The sequence below is a fragment of the Myxocyprinus asiaticus genome, chromosome 40, assembly GCF_019703515.2.
Source record: "Myxocyprinus asiaticus isolate MX2 ecotype Aquarium Trade chromosome 40, UBuf_Myxa_2, whole genome shotgun sequence".
Taxonomy (NCBI): domain Eukaryota; kingdom Metazoa; phylum Chordata; class Actinopteri; order Cypriniformes; family Catostomidae; genus Myxocyprinus; species Myxocyprinus asiaticus.
In genome coordinates, this window is record NC_059383.1 from 35,748,361 (window position 1) to 35,760,931 (window position 12,571).

The following is a 12,571-nucleotide window of genomic DNA, read 5'->3' on the forward strand; positions in this document are numbered from 1 at the left end:
ATACATTGACTGCATTTATATGATAGCGTTAGCAAGCTAGCCAACTTTATCAATAGCTGTTAGCTAAATTTGGTGGATGATGACAGTAGCTGTTTATAAAATAGACTGTACATTATAAATATGTTGACACAATTCAGTATTGATGTGATTCCATCACAACTGTCATTTTGATATATCGATGCGCTATAGTTTTATAATAATAGAATGTATATATTTTCTGTATAACCAAGTTATGTTACACTAATGAATGGGTCTTTCTGCATTATCTTGAACACTGTCTAGCATTCATTTAATGTGTTATTGTAGTTTAGCTAAAATTACACAGATCAATCCTTTTGGCACTATATTTCACATGCTTTGCAGTTATGTAAGTTTACCTGTCCAATAAGAAGAACGGCAATTCAGGTTTGGTTTTGATCCCCAAAACAGAACGAAGGTCCCTCCAGGAATCAAATGCCCTGCCGATGTTCACTCTAGTTTTCGCTCGACCATGATCATGTTCCCACTTATCCAAACTGGATTCAGTAGATCAATTTTAATTTTTTTTGGCTTACTCTGAGTTTGTGTAGGAGTCGGTGTTGTGCTGGGAGCCGGACGTTTGCTGGATTCCATCTCTAAGATAATGTTACCTAGTGTTGCATACTGTCTGTTGACGCTGTTGAATAGCAGAAGAGAAGCTATTTCTGAGGCAAGGCTCTCGGGAGCACGTAAACTTCACATCCTTTGAATTTTCCCGGCAAATGCGACCCGCTCCCTTTGCATGAAAATCAGTCTACAGGCTTTAATAGGCAACCTAGGATGTGTAAATGATAAGAGAATTATTTTGGATGAACTATTCCACACTTCCCTTCTTAATACAGCTTGACCAGAAGACATAAGAGACAGAGACATTAAATAATTTTTGTGGTAAACCTTTGGGCACACAGAAAGTGACATTCAAGGAAGTAATGACTGTTAGTGTGTGTTTTATTGTGAGCAGATGTATCAGTGCTTATGTTGGTTTAGATTGTCATCAAACACTCAAAAGATGAAGTTTTCCTCCATTCTGATCTGTGGTCTCATCTTGTCCTGCTTTTGTTCTAGAGGTAAGTGCCACATCAAACTGAAAAATGTGCTTCAAATATTTTTTTCGGATATCAAGACCCTCAAACCATCAAATCTCTAGTCGATGAGTGTGAAGTCTCAAAGAACGTACAAGAAGGGGAAGTGCATTTATTTGGAAATAAAAATAATTATAAATTTGAATATTGGATTTGCTTTTTCTTTGTTTTTTCAAAACACCTTTCAGTTTCATTTGTCATTTACAGTATTTGGCATGGGGGATAAGTTGCCATAATGTTTATTTGTCACACTATCTGTTGCATTGTGGTTGATGAACATGATAATGCTCTTTGAAGACGACATTGATGTTTTTGCTGAACAATTTAAATTAGCTGTTACTTGTTATGATATACTGTAAGCTTCTCTTCAGTTAGCATTCCGAATCATTGCTAATATTTACAGGTGCATATTCAATCACAGACATTGAACAAACTATGTCATAGTTTCTTACTATCTTGCTCTTTATGTTATTTGGTTCCTTCTAAAGATTTTGCTTATTTATTGCTTAGCTAGCGTTATATTTCAGCTCGCAATGTGTTTTAAAATCTTAGCCTTTACTGTCTTTCCATTTCACTTTTCACTTTAAGACTCAAATCTCTCTGTGTATCATATTCCTCTTGATATCAGAATTTTTCAAAATCTCTTATGAGTGGCTTGTTGATTGTTTACTCTCCACTAACTTACTGCATCAGTCATTTCCCTTTTTCATCTTTACACCTGGCTTGTCTCTTGACTATTATTTTAGATTCCTATGAAGGTAAAATAGTGCATAAATGATTTGCATACACAGAGTAAGATTTGTTAAAGTAAATCAAATTGCAAGTGTAAAAATAAATACAAAAACAAATAACTTTTTGTAAAGGTGTAAATCAAGTTGCAAGCATAAGAAAAAAAATATTAGCAATACTTTAATGCTTTGCATAAGTGTAATTCATGTGTTGTGAATCTGTAATTTCATATTAACACAAAGTAAATGTGGTCTGTGTTCTTCTGACTTCCTTTTTTTTTTTTTTTTTTTTTGCGCTTACACTTTTCGAACTGTTTTTGCACCTGAACATGACCAAAAACATTGCAAACATGCAATCAGTAATATGCAAGCAAAAAAGGTGTCATGAACAGCAAAACGATTGACTGCGTAGAATCAGTCTGTATGTGTAAAATAAACTATTGCAAACGTGTAAATGACTTGTGTTTGTGGCAAAAATATTTTCCAGAAATAATACCATATACACTGTTCCATCTTCCCTTTGTTGTGCTCACACTTTTGTAATAATTTCATTTAATCAAACTACATTTACATTTTATGCATTTGGCAGACACTTTTATCCAAAGCAACTTACAGTGCCCTTATTACAGAGACAATCCCCCTGGAGCATCCTGGAGTTAAGTGCCTTGCTTAAGGACACAATGGTGGTGGCTGTGGGGATTGAATCTACAACCTTTTGCTTACCAGTTCAGTGCTTTAGTCCACTACGCCACCACCAAGACTTTATAGATATTACACTTTCAATGCATGAGTTTATGTAAAGCTGCTTTGACTTTTATGTAAAATGACTTGACTTAAATTTTGGCACAACTTCCTCACTGAAAAGAGTTTTGCAAGCCCAAGGGGGAAGGTGGGTCTACCTGCTTCTAGTAACCAATCAAATGAGGTTTTCCTTGACCAGTTTACTCTGACCTGATTGGTTTAATAACATGACAGACAGCTTCTTCTTCATATGGCTATGTGTCATTCCTCTGGGTATCTCTCCTTTCTTAAAGGAATATTTCACCCAAAAATGAAAATTTGCGGATAATTTACTCACCTTCAGGCCATCCAAAATGAGTTTATTTCTTCATCAAAACAGAATTTAAGATTTTTAGGATTTAATATCAGGCCTCCTCCTTTAAACAATGCAAGTGAATGTACTCAATTTTTTTGATGGTCCAAAATGCATATTTAGGGTGCATCAAAATAATCCACACGACACCAGTCGACAAATAAAGTTCTTCTGAACACAAATGATTGATTATTTTTAGAAACAAAACAATACTTATATACTTTTTAACTACAAATGTTTGCTTCTGTATATCTCTGTGACGTGCGCTACTGAGAGGGATGACGTAAGCTCGTTGGTAAGGTCACGCGTGGAGGAGGAGGCAGGAAGAGTGTCATTGTTTACAAGAGAAACTTGCACAGACCATAAACCAAGTGCCGTTCACAAACCAAAACAGTCCATAACAATTTCAAAACAATACAAAATAAAAAATTATTTCCAAATAATAATAAAAAAACATTACTGCAGTAAATAACCATCCTTTATTTCAGAGCAATGCCGTTGCGTTATCGACTTGTGCTTTTTCTTTAGCAGAAATATATAGGCTATATGACTGTCAGGAATTCAAGCCACACAAGTTGTAGTTAGTGAAACCAAGTGCGAGAGCGTTTACTGAGATTCACAGGATTTACAAGGTTTACACAGTGAGATCAATGGTACAGGTGATATCACACAGAAGAGAAGCTTCACAAACTGAAGAGGGATTCACAGGGTTTAAAGTCCACAAAGCTGAAGAAGAGGTATCTGGCGAAACAGCAGGGTAAGCACTAAACAGATATCGACGAAGATCAAGAGCAAATACAGACAGGTAAATAAACACTGTATGAGAGCAGCGCGGTCAAACTAGAGTCCTTTGTGTGAGACTTGACAGTGAAGTGGCGTGAAGGTGAGTTATTTATGCAGGCAGTGATGAGCGAGTGAATTGAATGCAGGTGCGGTGAATTAGAAATCGGGTGATGAGGAGCGGAGCGCTGAGGGAGGTGCAGAGCCCGAGGGAGGTGTGACAATGTCAACGTTTTCACACATACCTGAGTTCGCTGGAAAAACAGCACGGGCACAGCCGATGAATTCAGATATCGACCCTTTTGTTTCTTTCGATGGTCTGAAATCCTCTGGGGTAAAATGTTCACTGCACACCCTCTTTGAGAGAATGTAGGGATGTACTGATATCCAGGTTCAGCACGATAAGCCAGAGCTTCAATCACTCATGATCATGTATAAGCAATCGATGAAAAGTTAATATTTTTCCCGCCGTGCGTTTCCTTTGGGGTTTCTGAAGGTTGAAACATCCAGGATACACACACCAAATGAAGAGGTGGGTAGTAACGCGCTACATTTACTCCGTTACATTTACTTGAGTAACTTTTTGGGGAATTTACCATGCACCCTCGCGGGGTTACTGGAAAATATCGCAGCTACTTCTGGCAGATTAACTATAAATCCATGTAAACATCCAAGTTAAGGGTAAATAAATGCCTTGGCTCTGCTGTTCGTGTGATTGAAAACTTGGAGCGCAAACAGACAGCATTTCTGAGTGTGCACAGCGAGGTGCGCAGCGTGCGCGATCATATGGCGAAGAGAGTGGCTGTGTCCGCAATCATTCCCTCATTCACTATTTCCTATATAGTGAATGGCAATTAGTGCGCTATATCTCAGCAGTGAGTGAATGAAGTGAGTGAGTGAATTGGACGCTGACGTATACACAATGCGTCGGATCTCTGGGGCTGTCACAGAAACAACATCACATATGAACTTTTAAAATACTTGGGCCTTACTTCTGATCAAATAAAGAGTACATTTTAAAATGTATCTGTATGTTTTGCCTCTCTGTATTTTATTATGTTATTTTAATCAAGTAATGATTTGTCAAAAAGTAATATACATTCAGCATGAAAGAAAACATTGCAGGAGTGGAGGAAGCAGTAAACTCCCAGCTCATACGTCTTCCCCATGGTGGATTGTGGGCAATTAACTGTCGTCGAGTGTACATCAAATGTACACTCGAAATTAGAGTGCATTATTGGTAATAATGAGTGAGCAAAAGTAGGGAACGAGTGGCTCACTCAGAATTCAGACAATCCTACAAAATGGCGGAAACTCGAAATAGTGCACTATATAGTGGATAGAGGGCAGTTTCAGACACAGCGAGTGTTCCACGACCTGGGTTGGTGCCCAACGCACTAGGCTGCGTACTCTGCATTTAGAGAGCAGCGGTACTGCTGTACAGAACTAATGATCTAAATACTTACGACACTGAAAACTGTAACTGCACTGAAAAAAGAATCCACGCAGGACTTTAAAAGCTATGAAATAGCGAAAGAAGGCATTAATAAAGCATGATCTTGCTTTGGTTTATATTTCAGCATTATATATAATGTCCTTGTGGGACATTTTCACGGTTTCACTGTAATAATTACTAGAAATGTTTCCAAACCTCTCTTATTGACAAATTCATCCAGATCTTAAATTCTCATTATTTACTCACCCTCATGCCACCCCAGATGTGTGTGACTTTCTTTCATCTGCTGAACTCAAATGAAGATTTTTAGAAGAATTTCTCAGCTCTGTAGGTCCGTACAATGCAAGTGAATGGGTGGCAACATTTTAAAGCTAAACAAAATCACATAAGTCAGCATAAAAGTAATCCATATAAATCCAGTGGTTAAATCAATATCTTCAGAAGTGATGTGATAGGTGTGGATGAGAAACATTGAAACAGATCACCTTCACATTCTTCTTCTTGTGTTTTTGGTGATTCACATTCTTCTCTGCATATAGCCCCCTGCTGTCTAACAAAAAATGACAAATATTGATCTGTTTCTCACCCACACCTATCATATCGCTTCAGAAGATATGGATTTAACTACTGGATTACTTTTATGCTGCCTTTATGTGCTTTTTGGAGCATAAACATTTTGGCCTACAGAGCTAAAATATTGTTCCAAAAATCTTAATTTGTGTTCTGCAGAAGAAAGGAAGTCATGCACATCTGGGATGGCATGAGGGTGAGTTAATGATGAGAGAATTTTCATTTTGGGGTAAATTACCCCTTTAAAGTGATAGCTCAGCCATAATTTAATATTCTGTCATCATTTCCCTACCCCCATGTTGTTCCAAACCAGTGTGATGCTTTGCATTATGTGGAACACAAAATATGTTAGACAGAATGTTAGGGACTGGCAGTCTCGCTCACCATTCACTTTCAACATATAGAGGAAAAAAAAAATCACTGAAGGTAAATAATGACTCAGGCAAACATTCTGTCTAATATCTCCTTACTGTGTTGCATGGAAGAAAGAAATCATACGGGTTTGGAACAACATGATGGTGAATGATGACAGAATTTCCATTCATAATAATAATAATTCTGTAATACATGTTAAATTATGTAATGGCATATAGGGGAGTTAACATCTATTATGTCATTTGTGAAAGTAACGAGTTACTCACTATTTGAGTACTCTTTTAATTGGATACTTTCTTACTCTTACTCAAGTAATTATTTATGTTAGTACTTTTACCTCTACTTGAGTAATTTTTTTTTTTTATAGCAATTGTACTTCTACTTGAGTACAGTTTTTGGCTACTCTACCCACCTCTGCCAAATGACCATTTTGAACAATACACTTATACAAATACAATTCTACAGCAAAGACAATTAAACTTTTGTACAGTGTTCCTTCTCTTGTAAACGTGATCTTACCAACGAGCTAACGTCATCCCTCTCATCCCTACCAACGAGCTAACGTCATCCCCCTCGTGTGTCACAGAGATGTACGGAAGTGAACATTTGTAATAAAAAAAGTATATAAGTATTGTTTTGTTTCTAAAAATAATCAATCGTTTGGGTTCAGAAGAACTTTATTTGTCGACTGGAGTCGTGTGGATTATTTTGATGCACCCTAAATATGCATTTTGGACCGTCAAAAATGGAGTATTTTCACTTATATTGTTTAGAGGAGGCCTGAAATGAAATCCTAAAAATCGTAACTTCTGTTTTGATGAAGAAAGAAACTCAGATACATCTTGGATGGCCTGAGGGTGAGTAAATTATCAGCAAATTTTCATTTTTGGGTGAACTATTCCTTTAAATATTAAAAGAAAGAAGGTAAAGAGAGTAAAGTTGAGCCAACACCTTTTATTGATATAAATATGATTCTCAATCTAGTGTCAAATGTTTCTTCGTTGTTGCTGTTATACACACACACACACACACACACACACACACACACACAGTATATAGGTTAACAGTTTTAAGGGGGTAACTAACCATTTTTATTTAAATATACTTTAAGATGTTTTATTTATAACAATTTCAATACTCCTGGGTTATGAAAATGCCCCTAAAGCAGATCTCTGTTTGTCTGTCTATCATGCTGGGCATACTGGACATAGGCTACTATACACACTGACATACCGGAAATAAACAGTGGCTACAAGCCTTTATGTGTGTTTTTGTTTCTCAGCCACAGGTTCAAAAGAGGAGTTATCCATCATACAGAGCCCAGCCAACAGCATTACTGTGAATGAGGGAGATTCTGCTCAAATCACCTGCTGCTGGAATAAAGTCAACCATTCAGTTAAAACTGTTTGGTATAAGAATGAGAAAAGAGTTGCTGCTGAAAAACAGCAACACAAAGAGGACTGTTCTATACTGTACATTACAAAAATAACTATGAATGATACAGGAGATTATTTTTGTAAACTGTATCAAGACATTCCATACCTGCTTGAATTTGAGGGAAACAGAACCACTATAATTGTCAAAGAAGGACAAGTAAGCACCTACACAACAACTACAGGTAAGATACTTTTACACAATTTTCTATCAATAAATTCTTAAACCAATACAGCTAAAAGACAAATATGTGTAAAAAACACAATTTTAAAGTGATCTACATGTTTTAGCAATCAGTTGTCTAATTCTTCTGCTGATTTACAGCCAATGTTAATTCAGTTTCGCTATCAACTGCAACTGCTGCAACAGCAAGTTTTGTTAGCAGAACCACTACAACTCTTATTGGAATTCATACAACAACTGAAGGTGAAATTCTTTCACTCTAATCCCAACCTATCATTACAGTCAAAGGAAGACATGCAGCATAATGCCATTTATACAGTATGTTATTCACTTCATCTGCTGTTTTATTTATAATGTTTATATAGTTTTCATCTCACCAAAAGTGGTCCCAGTAATCACCAGTGTACCAGCCAGTGAGTACTCAGAGCATTTATTCTTTTTTGATGTGCAACAGTTGAGCCATGAAGCCTGGTGTTGCAGATTTGAGTCCAGCCTGTGACATGTCTCCAATGTATTTTCCTGTCTCTCTCCGTTGCCTAATAAAAGTGTCAGACCTGCCTCCAAAAACATTTATTATAGGATAAATGTTTATTGCAATAATTATGACAAAAGAATGACAGATTTTTATTATAAATTCTGAACATTTTAACAAATAAAAAACAACCAAACATTAGTGAACATGAATAAATAAACAATTACAATCATTCATAAATAACAGTAAAATAATACATTAATACAATTTGAAAAATGATGATGAATTCATAAATTAGTATGGTAATTGTCAAGTGTCAGAATTAACTGTCATCATTTACTTAACTCATTGAAGAAAAGTCAGAAGTTGCAGACTATCCAAAGATAAATCCAGAAGATGAGAACTATCATTCTTTGGATCCTCCCAGAGTACAGGGTAATATGTTATATGAAAATGAATCCTTTTTTATTTTATAAATACATGATCTGTACATTTATTGAGAAAGAAGAATCTGATTTAGATTGTTGCAAGTTCTGTCACTGATGAACACAAAACAAGCAGATTTCTTATTTGATTATGCTATTAAGCTGTTTTTACTATAATTAGCTTTTAAAAGCATAAACTATAAATACATTTTTTAACCAGACCTTCATAATTTTTTCCCCACAGGTAATTCACGGGAGGTTGTGATGATTTATTTTTTCAGATGTTTGCCCTTCCTCTCTCTGCTGGCGGCATTCTTTTACCTTAACAGAGATGACAGAAGAGTCACGAAGTCAAAACCAGGTAACTGTTTAACACAGTGTTTCTCAACCATTTTGACACTTTAATCTAACTTATTTTAAATAATTTTGAGTCATCTTGAGTTTGCTGAGGCCCCATGGGCATGAACCATGAATCATTACATGTTTTTTGTGAAGCAAAAATTGTATTTAAAAATTTTAGGCAATGAATTACCTAGTCATCCTATAAACTATAAAGCAATGTGAATGCTGCAACATCTTATGAATGGGCTGTTTTGTATACAGCTGTGCTCAAAAGTTTGCATACCCTGGCAGAAATTGTGAAATTTTGCCATTGATTTTGAAAATATGACTGATCATGCAAAAAAAAAAAAAAGTCTTTTATTTAAGGATAGTGATCATATGAAGCCATTTATTATCACATAATTGTTTGGCTCCTTTTTATATCATAATGATAACAGAAATCACCCAAATTGCCCTGATCAAAAGTTTACATACCCTTGAATGTTTGGCCTTATTACAGACACACAAGGTGACACACACAGATTTAAATGGCAATTAAAGGTTAATTTCCCACACCTGTGGCTGTTAAAATTGCAATTAGTGTCTGTATATAAATAGTTAATGAGTTTGTTAGCTCTCACGTGGATACACTGAGCAGAAGACCTGCGTAACAAGGTAATGGAACTTTATAAAGATGGAAAAGGATATAAAAAGATATCCAAAGCCTTGAAAATGCCAGTCAGTACTGTTCAGTCACTTATTAAGAAGTGGAAAATTTGGGGATCTCTTGATACCAAGCCAAGGTCAGGTAGACCAAGAAAGGTTTCAGCCACAACTGCCAGAAGAATTGTTCGGGATACAAAGAAAAACCCACAGGTAACCTCAGGAGAAATACAGGCTGCTCTGGAAAAAGACGGTGTGGTTGTTTCAAGGAGCACAATACAACGATACTTGAACAAAAATTAGCTGCATGGTCGAGTTGCCAGAAAGAAGCCTTTACTGCACCAATGCCACAAAAAAGCCCGGTTACAATATGCCCGACAACACCTTGACACGCCTCACAGCTTCTGGCACACTGTAATTTGGAGTGTGAGACCAAAATAGAGCTTTATGGTCAGAACCATAAGCGCTATGTTTGGAGAGGGGTCAACAAGGCCTACAGTGAAAAGAATACCATCCCCACTGTGAAGCATGGTGGTGGTTCACTGATGTTTTGGGGGTGTGTGAGCTGTAAAGGCACGGGGAATCTTGTGAAAATTGATGGAAAGATGAATGCAGCATGTTATCAGAAAATACTGGCAGACAATTTGCATTCTTCTGCATGAAAGCTGTGCATGGGATGCTCTTGGACATTCCAGCATGACAGTGACCCTAAGCACAAGGCCAAATTGACCCTCCAGTGGTTACAGCAGAAAAAGGTGAAGGTTCTGGAGTGGTCATCACAGTCTCCTGACCTTAATATCATCGAGCCACTCTGGGGAGATTTCAAACGTCACCCTCATGCCATCCCAGATGTGTCTGACTTTCCTTACATAAATAAAGATTATTAGAAGAATATTTCAGTTCTGTTGGTCCATTCAATACAAGTGAATGGTGGCCAGAACTTTGAAGCTCCAAAAAGCATATAAAGGCAGCATAAAAGTAAACCATATGACTCCAGTTTTTAAATCAATATCTTCAGAGGGGATATGATAGGTGTGGGTGAGAAAGCAGATCAATGTTTAAGTCATTATTTATTATAAATCTACTTTTAAACAGCCCTCTTATGCGAGTTCTTCTTCTTCTGTTATTTTTTTTTTTTGGCAATTAGCATTCTTCATGCATATTACCACCAACTGTGCAGAGACGAGAGAAAAAAGGGAGGGAGAAAGGAAAATAATAAATAAATCATACAGTATTTGCACAACAGCCCAGGAGCTGGCGATATGCATGGAGAATGCGAATCGGCAAAAAAAATAAAATAAAATAAAAACTCTCTTGAATGTGTTGAAAGTAGATTTATAGTAAAAAGGGACTTAAATATTGATCTGTTTCTCAGCTACACCTATCATATCACTTCTGAAGACATGGATTTAACTACAAGAGGCGTATGGATTATATTTATGCTGCCTTTATATGCTTTTTGGACCTTCAAAGTTCTAGCCACCATTCACATGCATTGTATGAAATATTCTTCTAAAAATTGTAATATGTGTTCTGCAGAATAAAGGCAGTCATACACATCTGGAATGGCATGAGGGTGAGTAAATGATGAGAGAATTTTCATTTTTGGGAGAATTATTCCTTTAAAGTGGAAGTGTGTAATGTCTGCGCCACTAGTGCCACCAAAGTCTCTTTCAAGGCAAGTCAGTCCAATCTTAGAAACACTCCCAGGCAGCTATTTTCTATGAATACAACCAGCATAAAAATACAGCTACTATCTACTTGAATGGGGAAAAACAGAAATTTCCAAACTGGTGTGTCAACGATTACGATCAAATCACATGACCCGAATCAGCAGTGAAATCTGACAACAATGGTATCAAAAATTGTGCCTCTTTAGCTCAGATCACTCTAAAAAATGAAATCCAGCTAATGCGTGTTCTCGGGTCAACTGGCAGGCGGTGTCTGTATCTAAAAGGTAATTGGCTCTTTTACTCTTTAAGTGGGACTTTCTTTTCTACACCTGCCATATTTGGTTTAAAAATGTATCCCATTCATTTGAATACAAATGGTAGTTCTCGGGCTAAGTAATTCAATTTAACGCCACCAAACGGAATTGCAAAAATAAACAAGCTCTCCGAATAGCCCCGTCTGCTGTAGATCGAACAAACATATATTCCTGCCCCCAAGTCATGCCATTGGTTGAGTCAATGTTGCTGTGTCAGAGGAATTTTTATAATGCCACAGTAACACACAATGGTTACAGCTTTTGAGTAAATTAACATGAATTGCTTACTGATAGTTGTCTGGGATAAGGGAAAGCATATTAGGGCAATTAAAATAGGGCTCTAAGGATTACTAAGAAATTATATTTCTAGATCTTGCTGATTTTCTTTACATATTCATTGTTTCCAAAGCAGTTGAGCATGCAGTTGGATCAGAAGATGAACCAGAGGAAGATCTGGAATCAGGAAATAAACGAAGGAATGAAACTGAAGGTGTGGAACAGGGTGAGAATGCTTCTGAAGGAGGGGAAACGAGAGAAAATGCAGAGAAACCCTACACTGTTGAGGTGACGGAGGAAGATGAAGAAAAACATGATGAAGGCAATGAGACAGTTGTAATTCTGGACAGTGAAAATGAGTCAGTTCCAACGTGTGGCAATGAAAAAGGGACAGATTCTGTTTTGGACACCAAAGAAAGGACCGTTTCTGCACTGGGTGATAGTGTTGTTTCAGCTCTGTGTCAGAGACAGGAAATGAATTGATGGGCGTACTGTTCAGGTCTATGATGTAACGTCCTGTATCACTCTTTGCTTGGAGTTTCTTAATGGTTTGCAACATAACAAAGTATCGGCCACCACTGAATTCTGAAATGTAATAAATGATATTCCTATTGATATTTAATAATAACATACTGTATGTCTTGTACACGCATGGATCTGTCTGTTTGATTGTGTTTTGTTGTGGGGGAAGTGTATATGTTTGTGAAC

At 36.8% G+C, this 12,571-nt stretch overlaps 1 protein-coding gene across 3 annotated transcripts; it reads left to right on the plus strand.

The window, feature by feature from the left end:
* The first annotated feature begins 969 nt into the window (after positions 1–969).
* On the plus strand, positions 970–12,527 carry LOC127430986 (uncharacterized). Of its 3 annotated transcripts, XM_051681149.1 has the most exons (7): positions 970–1,085; positions 7,385–7,720; positions 7,861–7,962; positions 8,085–8,132; positions 8,546–8,626; positions 8,861–8,977; positions 11,997–12,527. In XM_051681149.1, exons 1-7 carry the CDS (start codon positions 980–982, stop codon positions 12,344–12,346), a joined length of 1,140 nt encoding a protein of 379 aa, XP_051537109.1. In that variant the 5' UTR covers positions 970–979; the 3' UTR covers positions 12,347–12,527. The 3 variants fall into 3 exon arrangements, with proteins under 3 accessions (XP_051537109.1, XP_051537111.1, XP_051537110.1); XM_051681151.1 differs by lacking the exon at positions 8,546–8,626 and having other exon boundaries at positions 12,000–12,525; XM_051681150.1 differs by lacking the exon at positions 8,546–8,626 and having other exon boundaries at positions 11,997–12,524.
* The last annotated feature ends 44 nt before the right edge of the window (positions 12,528–12,571 follow it).

Excerpts from the sequence above, each read along its gene's own strand:
- LOC127430986 (XM_051681149.1), top strand. The coding sequence starts at position 980 with ATGTATCAGTGCTTATGTTGGTTTAGATTGTCATCAAACACTCAAAAG. Across the intron at positions 1,086-7,384 it reads GTCCTGCTTTTGTTCTAGAG|CCACAGGTTCAAAAGAGGAG; the intron begins GTAAGTGCCACA and ends TTTGTTTCTCAG. Across the intron at positions 8,627-8,860 it reads GGATCCTCCCAGAGTACAGG|GTAATTCACGGGAGGTTGTG; the intron begins GTAATATGTTAT and ends TTTTCCCCACAG.